Source organism: Daphnia pulex, chromosome 3, assembly GCF_021134715.1.
Source record: "Daphnia pulex isolate KAP4 chromosome 3, ASM2113471v1".
Classification (NCBI taxonomy): domain Eukaryota; kingdom Metazoa; phylum Arthropoda; class Branchiopoda; order Diplostraca; family Daphniidae; genus Daphnia; species Daphnia pulex.
The window spans coordinates 12937560-12953713 of record NC_060019.1 but is presented as its reverse complement, the minus strand read 5'-3'; the positions used below and the strand labels follow the sequence as shown (position 1 = coordinate 12953713).

General features: G+C 44.0%; 4 protein-coding genes across 6 annotated transcripts in view; 1 reads left to right on the top strand and 3 right to left on the bottom strand.

Moving 5' to 3' along the window:
• The window catches only part of LOC124190212, a 30511-nt gene extending 28243 nt beyond the window's left edge, over nt 1–2268 (bottom strand). The window contains exons 1-3 of one of the 3 annotated variants that reach the window (XM_046582792.1): nt 2148–2268; nt 1886–1983; nt 1522–1682 (exon numbers count right to left, since the gene is read on the bottom strand). In XM_046582792.1, coding sequence (XP_046438748.1) covers nt 1522–1570 — 49 coding nt within the window. In that variant the 5' untranslated portion in view covers nt 1571–1682; nt 1886–1983; nt 2148–2268. The remainder of the gene's footprint in view (nt 1–1521; nt 1683–1885; nt 1984–2147) is intronic. The other 2 variants (XM_046582789.1, XM_046582788.1) reach the window with 2 other exon arrangements.
• Nucleotides 2269–2927: 659 nt separating this feature from the next.
• LOC124189843 (drebrin-like protein) lies at nt 2928–12194 on the bottom strand. The gene is made up of 8 exons (XM_046582320.1): nt 12129–12194; nt 11853–11933; nt 11425–11639; nt 4595–4822; nt 4210–4394; nt 4106–4138; nt 3986–4036; nt 2928–3901 (listed from the first exon to the last, which is right to left on the bottom strand). Exons 4-8 carry the CDS (start codon nt 4604–4606, stop codon nt 3196–3198), a joined length of 987 nt encoding a protein of 328 aa, XP_046438276.1. The 5' UTR covers nt 4607–4822; nt 11425–11639; nt 11853–11933; nt 12129–12194; the 3' UTR covers nt 2928–3195.
• On the top strand, nt 7796–9059 carry LOC124189845. Its single transcript, XM_046582321.1, has 4 exons — nt 7796–7943; nt 8025–8244; nt 8387–8431; nt 8531–9059. The coding sequence occupies exons 1-4, from the start codon at nt 7929–7931 to the stop codon at nt 8794–8796; spliced, it is 546 nt and encodes a 181-aa protein (XP_046438277.1). The 5' UTR covers nt 7796–7928; the 3' UTR covers nt 8797–9059.
• Nucleotides 12195–14363: 2169 nt separating the features above from the next.
• On the bottom strand, nt 14364–15382 carry LOC124190125 (cuticle protein 6-like). Its single transcript, XM_046582692.1, has 2 exons — nt 15185–15382; nt 14364–15102 (listed from the first exon to the last, which is right to left on the bottom strand). The coding sequence occupies exons 1-2, from the start codon at nt 15197–15199 to the stop codon at nt 14464–14466; spliced, it is 654 nt and encodes a 217-aa protein (XP_046438648.1). The 5' UTR covers nt 15200–15382; the 3' UTR covers nt 14364–14463.
• Between the last annotated feature and the right edge of the window lie 772 nt (nt 15383–16154).

Below are 16154 nucleotides of genomic sequence, written 5' to 3'. Positions count from 1 at the left end.
TCGGGTACGATTATGACAACAACAGCACAGAACAAGACTATGATTCGCCAGGCAGCTACAGCATATCGACGGCGGGGCTTCCTTGTTACGTTGTGATTGTGGGTTTCGTAATGTTACTTTTATTAGATGGTAATTCCACAAGGCGACGAAGATGATTCTTGTATACTGCTGTGTGCGGCACAGAAAAACCTCAAAGGGAATCCTGGGCACTACAACTTGAAAAAGTCGTCAGGCCCATTATATTCTTCCAAACTCTCCAGCTGAGCCGGAATAGAAACTGATTTTTCAGCCAAGCTTCTTGGCCAAAGTAACTTTGAACTCAATTTCCAGCGTATACATCTATGATACATGAACGACATTCTGGTGGGAAGCTTTCGAGAAGCTGCTTTTCCATTTTTGATTCGAAAACCACGTAAGAAAAATCTACGGTGAATGGAAAAGTTTATACCTCATCACAAACTGATGAATTTAATATTTCGACTGTCATCTTCTCCTCCTCCGTGTGTTATTGCATCATTGATGATTTTCTAAAAGACGAGGGAATATGCTGGTCGTCGTTGGCATATCTCATCCGCTTATCTGAGCAGCGCAGACCCGTCACACCCGCCCGTCTCTTTTTCCTCCAAAAGAGAAAAGTCGCAAGAGATTACCACGACCCGGACAAAATATTAATGCGTCAATTCGGGTTTGTTTTTTCATCCATTGTCAATGTTTGAAATGGAAGAAATGTTTTATACCGGGGGGGTTGGTCGGCCGGTAACAAAAATATGCACACAAATCCGTGAATAAATACCGGGCGGGCTTTTCTCTACATAATCATAGTCTGGGAAGGGGATAGGCTGTCGGCTGAGTCTTTTTAAAAGAGAAAAGAAAATCGAAAAAGCTCGAATCAAAATAGCGCGGCAAACTAATTAACGTTGATTTGGTGAGGGGACGTTGATTGCGTTATTGATCTGTTTGGAATTGGGGTCCGGGCGGAGGCGCGGGACGGCAGTTGACCTTTGCACAGTCCCATATAAGTCGACGATAAACATTTCCTAAGAGGTAGACGTTTAATTACAAATGGAATCGGTTATGTAATAATGCTTCAGGGATAGATATAGACTCTGCATTCTGGGCGAACCTTTCTCTTTGGGCTATAAGCGTATCCCACGTCCATGTTATGCTTGTGAACGACTTATTCAGTGCGGAATAGGGCGGTATACTGTCGCAATAAGACGCCTTTGCGTAATCGTAATGAATTCTACGCTGTCGACATGAGTAAGCAGAATTAGCAAGGGTTGCACTTGTTACGAATAAAATTTCGCAGAGTCAAAGTTGCGAGGTACAAAAACAGGCCTGATGTACAGTCGCTCTACAAATGAGATATTTAATGAACCTTTACTGGGAAAAACAAAGATCGACAAGAGAAAATCAGTTCCAGTCAAGCGCCTAGCTCAGGAATAATACTGTGTCACGATTTATAATCAACGCCACCAGCATGTAGTCAAAAGGGAAAAATAGAGATTACATTTGGCCTACCTTTAAGCCTGGGAAATACAGCAGCCAGGCATCCACAAAAGTGCTTCATCCATCCGCAGAAAAGTTGAATGACGGAAAAAAGGTGTCCTAGTGAATACACCCACACTCACATGGGCATACACGAAGGCAGAGTTTTCCCAATCAAACTGGATGCTGTTTATCTAAACAAACAAGAAAAAATCAGTTACGACAAATTATTGACAGAGACAATTGAGGAAAAGTTGGAAATGAGACAGTGTGTAAACCTTTATTGTTAATAAATGGGAGAATTGAAGGTTTCCATGTACGACTGCATTATTATGCAAGTCATGCATCATTAAAATATCCAACTGGTCACAGAAATGAGAATAACGAAAGTCATTACCCAAGCGATGATGCTGAGAATGTTGCTGCTGATGACTGTGCAGCACAAGCAAAATGTGCATATCTTGTGTTGTTATGATGGCTGCAGAGGCCTCAAATCTGCACAAAGGAATAGGTGTAGTAAACAAACTATAAACACACAACAAACAACACAGTCAGGGACTAACATTATTTCTCAAATTTTGAACAGGTTTGACCAGGTTTAACTCTTCTATTCAAGCCCCTGTAATCTTACTAGATTTGTTTTCTTAAGTTGTATTTACCTGAGAAACAGCATGCTGGGGTGGAGAGCCGCGACAGTAGAGTTAACACGACGGCATACCAACACGACGACCACATTTTTGTCCTTTTATTTGTTGCCCTATTTTTCGTCCAGCCAGTCCAGTACTACGTTTTCAAACAACAAACAAGTGATCGTTCCATATTTCTATTTGAAACAAAACGAAAGCAGACGACACTATCCTTCTATTAATTACTTAAGATATCGATTAGAATTAAAAAATCGACCAACCTCAGTCTGACAGTCAAGTTTAAAAGTCGAAATTTGCAAGCCAAGAGGGAATAATGTTTATATAATGTAATCTGATAGGTAAATGATATCGATTTGCTCGGCTGCTGCACCGGCTAATAATGTACATGTAGCCTTTAATTAGATTACTCAACTTATCTCCTTTCAAGGTTCTTGGCTGCATCCAAGTTTGTTGTTTAAAGCAAATCCAAGTTTCGCCTCAAAGTTGCTGGTCATAGTCTTGTCCACTTGACGTTTGTTTGCACACATTGCGCTAGTTCACTTTCTTTTCAAAAAAGTTATAGACATTTTCGATATGGCTGGGCAAAAAAAAGAAAAAGAATCGCAGCCTATATTGCGTTTCGCTTGGCATCGGTAACTATTGTTCGTCTTCGGCTTTCGCCATAGAGAAAACCTGGGCCGGTATTCTATTCTTTTTCTCACAAAGTTTTCCCTCCAAAAGTTTTAAAAACTTTCTGTCGCGACAGACTCACTCGCCTTGAACGGGCACTTTATTTTCTTTTTTCCTGATCCATTTCATAAAATCTAAATGATATATATTTCTCCATTTCATCACTTTAATATAATACTGGTAGTAATTGCTCGCACTGGCAGAATAAGGATTGAGGTTGCGTACGATTTCGGGAGTGGGTGAGGAATGAAAAAATCACGAGACGGAAATGAAACTTTTAGGTACATTTGGGGAGGAAAAGTCTTGAATGATTTACTCGCCTTATATAAGAGGGAAAATGTGGATTGTTGAAGACATCAAATTTTGATTTGGTTGTTTTTGTGTGGGCCCTCTACTCCCTGATGGTTGGCTGGGGCTGCTGTTGGAAGGGAAAAGGAACGGGACTGAAACTGCGCTGCTGAGGGAATCCCGGCGGAATGGAACGGAACTGAGATGGGAAGATGGGCCCGACGAACTGCTGCTGTTGCTCTTCCGCGCGGTCGTCGCGGAACTGCGGCTGGAATCGGAACTGCTGCGGCTGGAGTTGGAATTGTTGCGGCTGTTGGAATTGAAACTGCGGTTGCTGCTGGAATGGCTGGAACGGACGGAACGATCGGGGAACTTCCTCGACGGGGATCAAAGCTGGACGAGGTGCTGGACGCTCTTGTTGAGGAGCTGCTTCGACGAAAGCTGGGCGACCTGCTGGACGCTCCGGTTGAGGAGCGGGTTCGGCAGGAATGAAAACAGGAGGCTCAGGTCGCTCGAGACGGGCCGGCGGTGCTGCTGGGCGAGCCTGTGGGGGTGGTGTCACGCGTGGGGCTTTGGTAGTGACGACTGGTCTCTGATCCTTTGGGCGAGGAGGATCCGGCTGTCCGTCCTGATCAGCGTCCACGCTGTTCCAATCCTCGTCTGTACCGAACTCGTCATCTTCTCCGATGTTTCCGCCACTCTTTGACGGACGTGGGAGTACAGGTAAGTGCTGGCCTCTCGGCGCAAATCCTTGCTTGGTGCCCGACTCGTAGGCGACCGCTTTCACTTCGCCAAATTCATCAATGTAACTAGAAGTTTAAGAAGAAAACGATTCATCATTAACTACAAGATTGATTGGAAGATTATTATAGCGGAGAATGCCGATTACTTACCCGTATCTTCCCTTGACGTGGCCGTTGACGTCACGGGTCTCGACTCGGAAACTAATTAAATTTTAAAAGGTAAATTAATTCATGTAGACTTGAGTTTTTCCAAAAAATTTAAGTCTTCACCTGCCGTCCGAAGCCTCGAAACCATAAGTGTACCTACAGATTGTAGAAAATATATTTGTAATCTAAATTGCCTATAGATTTAATTGAGTTGTCAAAGGACATACGATCCATCTTTGTTGATTTGGTTGATTTGCTTGAGGATGGAAACGTGCGGTTTGACTTCCGGCGCTACCTGCTGCTGCTGAGCCGGATCGATGGCTCCAGATTCCAGTGGCTCTTGTTGCTGAAACTGTGCCTCGGAGGACGTGATGGCCAGCAGGAGAACCAGAGCCACAGACACTACTACAACCTGCAGGACGACCAATTCCCATTAACGGATACAACATTATAGACAGCAGCAGCACCGACCCAATAATCGAATGAATGGAGAAACAGCAAGAGATAGTCACACTCATCCACTTGATGGAGCCGCACTCGTTAGATTCCGTCTTAATGGACTCGGTATTACTTTGAAGTAAAACTCTGGCCAAGTGCAAAGTTGATACTCACGCGAAAATGCATGTTGGTCTAAACGACGGGCTGTCCGCTTCTTCTTCTTCTTTCTGGTTGTTGTCGCGCTGGATCAAGTGCTGCTGCTGGATGGGGGTACAGGGTGGTGGTGGTACAGGGTGGAAGAGATCAGAAGATGATGATGCGCAATGAAAGTGGCTCCAAACGAGACTGCCTCGGCGTAGGCATTATCCACTTTCTTTTATACACTTTCCGTCATATGGTCGGCTGTAAAAAATAAAAAGGGAAACAAAAAATAAACTAACAGCAGACGACGACGAGAGAGAACGGAGAAAAGAACACACCAAGAGTTGTTTCTTAGAGAGAAGCTAAGGCCAAAGAAGATAAAGAGACCCATGTAGTCTATAAGGGAAAAAAAAATAAGATGATGATAATAATAAAAGGCGCTATACATGCTGGCCGTGCTGCAGTGTGTAAAGGCGTGCGTGCAGCCCAGTGTTCAGTGTAGCTGCAGCTGAAACGTTCGCTCACACGCTCTCTCTTTGCCAGAGGGGGCGCAACGATTATCATCCCCACCGCTTGTGATCTGTCGCCCGTAGAGGAGAATCAAGTCCACTTGTAAATCAAAATCAAAAGCCAAACAGATCAAGTATCAAAACATAATTTTAAAAAAAAATGTGTAACAAACCATATCAATCAAATAGTCCATCCTGTGTTAACCGATAGGCTGTGTATTCCGGTTTGCGGTTACTCGTGTGTACACTCGGATTTAGAATTTGTTTTTTCGGACGTAGGATTTCAGCCGGTAAAGATAATAATAGCGGCCGGTCTACCACAAAGTTGATACTCTACGTCGAGTTAGAGAGTTTCCCGGTTGACTTTCCCTTCACTTATCGATCCAACATCGCAGCAGCAGCAGAAGCAGAGGCAGCTGTGTGCTGGGATATATAATAGAAGGCAGACAACTAGGCAGTTTGAGCCTGCTTCTATCTTCTCATTCGCCCGAGATTATTTCCTTAGAGCCATAATTCTATCAATCCTTTATTGCAATCTCCTTATCTGAGCAGAATCCCGAAATCTCCTGCTGCTGAACCATCTATATACACCATGCAGGTTATCCGTGACCAACAAATCGATTCCATTGCCTGTCTATGATATTACTCTACCGTCTTCAAATGGGAAAAGTCTAGCTGTATCTATATAGAAACTACCTGCACACGCATCCCGCCAGCAGCATCTTGAGATGCGTCAATAATAATGAAAATCCGCCTCGTCTTCATTTATTGACGCGTGTCACAGACATTTTATCTTGCCTTCGATGTATATAGGGAATCATAAGATCGGCTGATCCAGCCCATTTCGTTTTCTGTCTCTTTATACATCTCTCATCACTGACGAGACTCGTCACATCGTATTACGATTATTATTCCCGCGGTTGACGCATCCATTCTCAATGTGATTGGCACAGGAACCACGCCCTGATGAATTTGGGTAATGATGGCTGACTGATTTGTGTTTCTTTCTCTATTTTGTCTGACGTGAATATAAGAGGACCCGTTTTTTTCCCGTTTATCCTAATCATTTTAAATAGAGGAATAAGTGCAGGTGTTGACCCGACGCCAATTCAGAGTGAAAGAGAGAAATAGAGAAATAGAGGCGAATAGAGAACTAGCCAGAGCTAGAGCTATAGAAGAGAAGTAGGCCAAAATTCCAGTCAAGAGAGTTACTATATTCTCTGTTGATTTTATTAGAAAGAGAAGGAGAGAGAGAGAGAAGATACGGGGAAACAGCTGTACCGTACACACACACACACACAGAGCACAACAGTTGGCATCCGAATGACGTATACAACTCGCTGCTGCTGGTCCCGATCTTATTATGGCGATATGCGGCATCAGCGGCAGACTGGCAATATTCTCGCCTGTTTTGTTGCCGTTTTCTTGTGTGCTGCGTGTATGTACAATCGGCCGAATTTCTGGGTGGAGTCGATTGTTAGACGACGAGCCGTTTGCGCCAGCGGTCCATACATATTTCATGAAAAGGATTTTCCATCCATCCTTTCTCCGACCTCCAACTCCATCGCTAAGGTAACTGGGAAAAAGGACCCAGTTTACGTCAGCGCTGCATCTAGTGCGACGCGGGTGTCTCGAACCATAAAGAACTTGTTAACGATGCCTCCTCCATTATATAGCCCGTGTGTCTAGCTGTATACATGTATGCTACTACACTCTGCACGATGGATGCCGTTAAAAATACCCAGAAGAAGAAGAAATAAAAAGAGACCAAGCGAACCTTTTTGGGGGAAGAAAAAGCAAAAGCAAAAGTGATGTCGTTGGCGCATTTCACTTATGGATTTCTCTCTCTCGCCACTTATTGAACGTCAAACAAAACTGCCAACCATTTAAGGAGCGCTCAGACTGCATGAAGATCTCTACTTCTTTCACGTGTAGCCTACATACCTCCTTAATTAAATGACTGGGAAATGGCAATGGATATAGACTAGAGTATCAGCGATGACGTGATTAGACTAGTTTTCCCGCTATAACATCGCGCCAATGGAGAGAAACGGGAGTGAACGACAACAACTAACGACACTGGCCGATCTTCGGGTCGGTAAAAAACGATGAGCCAGAAAAGAGAGTCGTAGATATAGATACAAGTGTATAAGGGAAAAGAAAAAGAAAGACGACAAAAAGAGAGCGGGATAGAGAAAGTAGTGCGCGCGGCCGGCCAGCATAGGACGGTTATTGTTGCTAGACGAGTGCCGTGTGTTGTTTTCATTCCCTGCGGTGGTTTTGGGTTTTTTATTCGGCCGTTGACCAAAATCACGCCGTGGACCAACACGACGGTGGAAGGGGAAAAAAAACGGACGTTGCTCTCGGCTTTCGACCTAGCCCTTTTTCTTACCAGCGCATGGGTTCCAGCAACATCCATGGCATCCATCCATCATTTTGGACAATACTTGCCGAGTGGCCCAGTCCGCGAATCTTTCACCAACTGACCGTGACTCCGATTTCCAAGAGTCTTGCGGGTTTTTGGGGGTTGGTTATAGACGGGAGAAAGAGAATGGACCCAGAGGTGTGATGGACACCACCACCAGACGAACGAAAATAAAAATAAATAAATAAAAAAAGAATCAAAGAGAGAAAGAGAGAGAGAGAAGCGAGTAAAAGTCGCCGATATATATAATAAAAAAAAAAAAACAGGTAGTTGCGCCAACCTTCGCCTTTTCTTCCCCAATTCTCGGGAGCACGGCGGCAACCGCCCGTGCGACTCCTCCCCTTCTTCGGAGCAGCTGACCAACTATAAAACCCTGTGACTATTGGACAGCAATTCAATCAGTTTTCAACAGCCGACAAGCCGACGACACACAATGAAAACCTTCGTGGTAAGTTTTTCATTCAACACGCAATTCTGTTCAGCCAATTAATAATATTAATAATTCAATTTTAATATTTTTGCGATTCAGATTTTGGCTCTGGCCGTTTGCGCCGTCTCCGCATTTCCTCAAGGAAGAGTTGCCGTCGATGAAGTGGCCGTCGAGCCCGAAGCCAAGAGCACCACCACACCGGTGCCCATCATTAAACAAATCAACAAGGTGAACGACGATGGCTCCTACACTTTCGGCTACGAGGCCGGAGATGGCTCCTTCCGTATTGAAAAGAAGGAACTCAACGGCTACGTTAAAGGTAGTATAACAACAATCCATTCATTTCCAGCCAATTCAACAATTACAACAACTGCCGCATTGTGTTGGCTGTTATTTTCACACTTTCACCAATACCAAAATAAAATCTAAAATTCGTTTTTCCGCATTTTCTCATCAATTAGGAAAGTACGGCTACGTCGACGAATTTGGCGTTCTCCAAGTCCTCGGTAAGTTGTCTGACCCATATTGGGTTGCATAACCTGTTGCACTTTAGCAGCGAGGGGGGGCTCTCATTTCCTTTATATTCCTTTATCCCGCGTGCACAGAATACGAGACGGGCAAATCGGCTGGAAACAAGACGCTCGGCTTCCAAACCTCCGGAGCTTTGAACCCGTTCCCCATCGTCGTCGGCGAGAGGACCGAGGCCCAGAAATCCAAAGACAGGGAATACTCCAGCGTTGATGACAACGAAGATGGTATCCCCGATGACCAGGAAGGCCGCGCTCGCCGCCCAGTGCCCGCTGCCCAGCAGCCCTTCTTCATCCCGACCGAGACTGGCGCACCTGCTGCTGGCCGTGTTGAGAGGATTTAAGAAAATCAATCAAAATAGTATCTTGTTGCTGCACATTTTCTTTTCGTTTCCTATATTCTGTCGCCCCCCATTTTAATTTGGCTAGGTCAACTAGCAAGAGAGCGTGAGACTTGACGATGTCCACCATAGTCTTTTATATCTACCCCCCACCCCCACAGTCCCTCCAATTGCCAACCACAACATCTAAAAATCATCACCAATGTTGACTTTGTCCCTTTTTTGCTTCAAATCGAATAAAAAAAAGGATTTCTGTCGTGACTAAATCGCTGACTCGACTCTCTTTCACGTAGACATCATTCAGCAACGTTCATGTTGGTGAATGAATAAGAGAATGGATGTTGGCATTATACAGCGGTAGAGTGTGACGTATAGAAAGGTAATTAGCGGAATGGGGAAAAAGTTGAGAGAAACGAGAGGCGCGGTTATTTGAATCTACTCAAGACGTTTGAATGACAACCGCCACATCACAGCCGCTGCTGATGGAAAGACGAAAGAGAGAGTGCTGGTTGTCTTCCAATCCGCAACTCTATCCCCTCCGCCAGCAGACAATGAATTAGCAACGGGTGAGAGAGGGAGAAATGCGCCATAGAAATAGAAAAGAACTCGGCAGCACAAGAGTCCGTGGCCCGGTTAATTGCTCTGTCGGAAAAATGACAGTAGACATTCACGTATAGACACGGCACTAGCCATTCGTTTTTCTATGTTTTTCAGAAATAGTACCGCAAACAAAAAACGCTTCAGAAAGAGAGAGGCGGATAGAAATGTGTACAAGAGATGAGAAAGGCTATGCCTGTTGCAATTTCCACCATTTCCAAATCTCTTAAATACACACACACACACGCACAATTGAGCTAGTCAAGGTCTCGTGTTAATTTTTGGGTTGTTTCTCTCTTCTTTTAACGGTGCGGAGGGAAAGTGTGTGCACCATTCGCTTTTTCTTCAATGGTTTCCCGAAAGAAATGTCGACATGTCTAAATGCACACCGTTGCGTAGTATTTACAAGCATTAGACTCTATAGAGTCTATAGACATATAGGTGCTACATAACAGGTCATTATCAAACCGAATAATAGCCCGCCTATATTCGACTCGGTGTTTTCTCATCAATGCCTTTCTCCCGTACTATTAGATAGCAGCAGCAGCAGCAGCAGCAGCAGTCGCCGGTTGGCGATTATATCTATGATACCCTATTTATTGGCGTGTATCATTAAGAACCGGCATGCAACATGGGAAACGGGCCCAGCACAGGACGGTACTGATGTGCAATTCCAACCAGCAGAATGTCGTGAGCCTCTCTCGAAATGAAAACCCATAAAAAAGTAAACGCGCCGAGAAATGCGCCCAAAAAAAGAAATAAATAAATAAGGGGAAACAAGCGAAGAAGAACAAAAAAGGCTGGATGGAAAAGGGAAGAAGAAGACATTGCGGATGCATTATCGATCGGCCACGGTAGCCTTAACTGTAATACACCCGGCCGGCCAATGCCCAACGTCCGACAAGACAATACTCGTAATAAATACAACTGGCCAAGACAGTTATTGAATTGTCTCTCTGCTCCTCTTCGTTTCATCTTTATTTTGTTTTATTTAAAAGCTAAAACTCTCTTTATTTCTTTCTCTCTCGTGTGTGTTTTATCTGCGGAGGGGAAACATTTCGGAAAAAGCAATTTCATTCAAATTGCGACATTGATTTTATTCAATTTCATCGTCCAGGGTATCAGTTTTATTTTCGCTGACTGGCAGGATATATCGGGCGAATATTTGGCCGCTTGATTGGCTTCATCGCCAGTCTGAGAAGATCTGATATGGCCACAGACATCTTCATTGCGCTGGTCGCGTTTCTCTCCTCAATAATTGATAAAAGACGAACCAGGAAAAATGTTGAGACTTGATCGTCTTTCGGTGGTTAGAGAAAAGGAGAGTCTCTTTCACTTTTCGAGTGTTGTTCGTTACATCTCCCGCGAGAGAGCCGTGCTGCGTTTAGAATTCTCCGGGAAAAATCTCACACGATGAGGAGAAAAGGGCACGGCCCACTAAGCATTTATCACGTCCGATTGAACTCCAAGTCGCCAGTTATATATACATATGGGAGGAATCTATTTCGTTCTTTTTATATCCTTGGAATCAAAAAAATAAAAGTATGGGGCCACGCCTAGTGCCGGTAGCAACTTTCTTTCTACATCGTAAAGATTCACGTGGGCGCTCAAACAGCCGTACAAGCAACTGTATATGTTTAAGCAAGTTTACAATATAGATCCATTGTTTCCTTAGCGTACCATTATTGTTATACTTGTTGACAGAGTCAATACAACCGAGAAATAATACCAGGAAGTGTGTGCGGCAAGACCTTCTTGATAAAAAGACAAAAATGTTCTAGTTGCGAGCTTTGCTTCAAAAGTGTTTCAAGTTCAAATATTTCTGAATTGAATTATTTACCCACAGACAAAGTTGTGAGGTAATACAAAAACAAGCCTGATCTGCTACACATGAGTTATTCAGAGTTATTTAATGAACCCTGACTGAGAAAAACACAAACGGTATGTAGCTCTGGAGTAATCGTACTCGGTAACAATTTATAATAAACGACAACAAATAGTCACAAAGGAAGAATAGGGATGAATTTGGCCTACTTTTAAGCCTGGGAAATCCACAGCCAGGCATGTCCACAAGTGCTCCATCCGCAGAGAAGATGAATCCACCAGGTGGGATAGGGAAAAGGGGGTGTCCTCGTGAATATACCCACACTCACATGGGCATACACGAAGACACTTAAAGAAAGAGGAAAAAGAGATCTGTAGCTCGATCGACATCGCTAGCTTCTCCACTCAAACAGGATGCTGTTAATCTAAATAAAAAGTGAAAAATGGGTTACGAAAAATGTTGACAGAAACAACAAGTATAAGGAAAAGTTGAAAAGGGAGACGGTGGGTAAGCCCAAATTTTTTATAAATGGAAGAATTAAAGGTTCCCAAGATGACATCTATGAAAGTCATCCATCATTAGTAAAAACTCTGGCAGGTCACATGCAGGTTAATATAAAAGTAACGAAAATTGTTACCCAAACGAAGATATTTCTGAGAATGTTGCTGATGACCAGAGAAGTCAAAACTTGGATATCTTGTTGGCTCAGACCTCAAATCTGCACAAAGTAAAAGTTAGGTTACATAGTGCAAACATATTTTAACTGCCATGCATCGACAGGGGGTTAATCCATGACAAAGGCTAGTCAGGAACTCACAAATTTGGTATAGCTTAAACTTTTCTATCTGAACTAGGTTGGTGTTCTTAGTTTTATCTAACGAATAAAGTAATAAACCATCAATCAGCCACATACTTTTCCAATCGTTCAGTTTTCTTTGAAATCTTTTCTCCGTCTCTTTTTGTCAAAACTTGTCAAAACAAAAAAGCAGACGACACTTATTTGAAATTAAGATATCGATAGAAATTAAAAATCGACCTCCCCCCTTAATTCAAATTGCGATAAAATCGGTTTCTCACCCGCGTTCGACATCCGCTGAACGGATCAGCTTTAACTACTTATTATATAGTATCAAATAGTTTGTCTCAAAAAGTAAAAATATGAAACCCGTATAGATACTAATTACTTTGAGACCGAACGCTACAATAACTTTTCCCAGGACCGTCTTGGAATCCAAGAGAGAATATCATGTAATACTTATAGGTGATGATCATTTCCGACGAAGTAAATTTCTTTTAGTTCTTCCTTTTTCTGCTGACCGTAGAAAATGATGAGGACGGCCAAAGTCCAGTCGGTAAATAAATAACGGACAATTCTCTACAGAGAATGACCATCATCGATCAGCAGGGCGGATGGAATTATGTCCATCCATCATCCGCTTCTCCATCCTTTATTCCCTTATGTATTCTCTACATTTCGGCTGCTGCCCTTTTTCTTCCCAGCAGCAGTGATCAAATCTGCTGTATACGGGATCCAACTGCATTTTGTATGGTGACGTCAGAGTCAATCAACGAGGTTACGTTGAGATATGCATACTACATCACTTGATCTTCAAGTTGGCTGACGTGATGGATGCTGCCACTGTTCCATACCCCAGCCCCAACAGCAGAAAACCCCCAAAAGAGCAAAGCTAGAGCGTGCTGGACAAAGAGTTTGCCCAATAAATCGTTTTGGCGAGATTATATCTTGCTGGATGTTGTTATTGCCATCTCGGCTGCGTATCTCTTTTCTCGTACTGCTGTATAGTAGCTACCCGAACAGAAAAACGAAAGAAAAATCAAAACTACTAAAAGCCATTTCTCATCAGTTTCACTCAACTCTATAGAAAGTTTGTTGTTGGGAGATCGTGATTTCGTGAGACGACGGGGGATATAACACGCTCACGTAGTCCTATACTGCTGTGGATAAGCTCCCTATATGTACGCGCCTGTAAATACATTCGAGAGAAATATCACTACAACACATGTGGAAGGACTTGTGGGTTTGTCCCAATTATTTATTCCAACGCTCAACCCACGGGTCTCTCTCCTTGAGAAAATTCAAATCTCTGAGAAATCAGCTCATTAGGCAGCAACCAGACAGACAGACACTCACGATCATCATTTATGACTCGGTGGAGAGATGTATGCCAATCAGTGCGTCACGTAGCCTAGCTGGATGGTGTTTGTTTCATGTCAGTTGACGCACTTGACAGCCAAAAAAGTGCGAGATCTTTTCCTTCCAACTTGTTCGTCCTTGAACGCATCACCGACGGATGAATTCCGTAATCGATAAATTTGAAAGAGAAAAAAGAGAGAGAGACAGAAATGGGTTATGATTTATTAGTCGCTGCTGAATAAATTTACACTGTCATCATCGAAGAATTAGACAGAATAAAGTCGTGATTTGTTGATGGCGCTCGACTCGACTTGGACGAAAAGTTGGCCCAGTAGAAAAAGAAGAAAAGGAAAACATTTGTGATTTGTGTCATCCGTAATACTCTTTCACCCTTATAGTCTCCGTCTGAAATATTGATGATTCATATCGAAAGGAGCGCAACTCTTTGCTGCTGCCTCTTGCATCACAAGAAGAAGAAGAAGTGTTATGGGTCTCTTCGTATAATACTTGAGAATAACTGCCACTGTTGTTGTTGTTGTTGTTCATTTTTGCCAGCCGTCTGTTGCTGGCCGGCGTATAACGGATGGGCTCGGCTACTTAGCTGAAACTCGCGTGCTTCCGGCCGAAAGCAGAGGGCGTAGGGCTGCCCCAGCAACTTGGCCGGCAGCAGCAATTCAATCAAACGACCAAGGATTTATGACGACATCTTGAGTGGCTTCTCTCTCCACCCCGTCGTCGGCGTGGGGGGTGGATAAGTGACGTCCGAGCTCAGCCAAGGAAAGTGCTAGCTCCTATATGGCGCTCCTAGTGCTCCTAACTCTACAGCCAGAAACGCTCCGTCCATTCCATCCAGCAGTTTTCTTTCCGTCGCCCTTATTAAGACGGTCATATCATACTTTTCGATTCGGTTTCCATTGAATTTTGATGATGGCCCAACACGAGCCATTATTTCCAGCTCAATTACATTGCCAACAACAATTTGTTTGGGTTTGGTTTTTGTGCGTTCTGATTTTGTATTTTCATATATACACATATCGGCGATCATGACTTTAGACAAAAAAGAATCCTATTTGAATAAGCTGGCGGGACTAATCTAGAAAGCTTGGTTGAAGAATGGCTGGGGAGTGGTGGTGGTGGGATGGAAAACGGGAGCCTCGAAGGAGAAAGAAAATCCGCGGCCGGCGTTTCCGGTGTTGGAGACGATGGCGTTGTCGAAATGTTGAGGGACGGGCTGCTGCTGTCTGACATTGCTGAAAGACGGGACGGAAAGGGTCGGCGTCGGGAGGTTGCGGGCGGGAGCGACGTGATGAACGGGAGCTGCTGGCTGTTCGACCACCGCTGGGCGTGGACGGAAGGTGGTGGGGGCTGGGGCGGGACGGGCGACAGGGCGACGGGGATGAGCCGCAGTGATGGGCTGGGCTGCGGGCAACGGAACGGCCGAGTTTCCGTCGACGGGAAGGTGAGCGCCGGAAGCTTCGAATCCTTGGCCGGCGGCGTACTCGATGGTCTTGAGCTGGCCAGTCTCGTCGACGTAGCCGTACTTGCCTCGGACGTTGCCCAGGTTGTCGCGGGTCTCCACTTTGAAGGTGCCGTCGGCGGCCTCGAATCCGTAAGTGTAGGATCCGTCGTCGTTGACTCGGTTGATTTGCTTCAGGATCGGCACCGGAGTCGTCGATTGCTGCCCGTTGGCGTAGGCAGCGGCTACCAACAACACGGCAACAACCAGCATCATCTGTGGATAGAAACGAATTCAATTAAATGAATTATTAGCGATTAATAAAGGATTATATTGCTGATCTATATGAGAGACTTACATGTTTCATCGCCATTGCTTCGCTGTGTTGAGCTGGAAGAGATGAGAATGTAATCAGACAAGAGAAGTGAGAAACTGTTTGTCTTATCCTCAGATGCGTCCAGGTTTATATAGTCGCCATCCAGGCCATGGCTCACCTGGAAAATGCCTTGACAAGAGCCAAAAAAAGAAGGGGGGAGGATCTAAAACTCCTCCGATGATCGGAGGACATGGCTGGCAGGCAAAGGAATTCATCGGAATAATCTCTTCCTCGTTCCAAACGCACACACACGCGGGGCTATGCAGTTGGTGTCGGCTGCTGCTACTGCCCTTGAACAACATCGACCTTAACAATTCGGGCGTGGTGCACGAAATATATAAACTCGCTCGGTCGGTTCTCTACTCTACACGATGGCCAGCAGGAATCAAGAGACTCTTACTATACTCTACTATACCCAAGTGAGTGGCTGCGAGCGCTAGATTAGGGTATATCCCACATCCACCAAAGGGGTTTTCTATGTTTGGCTTAAAGGGAGCACGAAATGAGTTCACTTCCTGTACAATTTCAAGTAGATTGGCGCCATATTACTACCGAGTTTTAACAAGGCAATCAAAGTCTACACACGTGCAACGCAAGAGATTTAACTATACTGAAATGCATTGACTAATTGTACTATAATTGCCGTTCAGTCTAGCGTGTATTTGTCCAATTAAATAACTTTCAAAAGGAACAAATTGGCTTGGAAATTATCTGCACTAATGCAACTTAGTGTTGCAAATCCAGTTTTGCCATTATTTAGTTTTATTAGGAATTTGTTTTATTTAGTTTTTTTTGAGCCAGTCATTTGTATTGGTACAGTTTTAATTAAAAAAAAGATAATAAAAAAAAAATTAATTCTTGATACATTTTTGCAATCTGGCAAATGGCCAAATGCAAATCCATCTCAGAGAGCAGACTACAATTTAGCGAACGACACATGAAACCTCTTTTT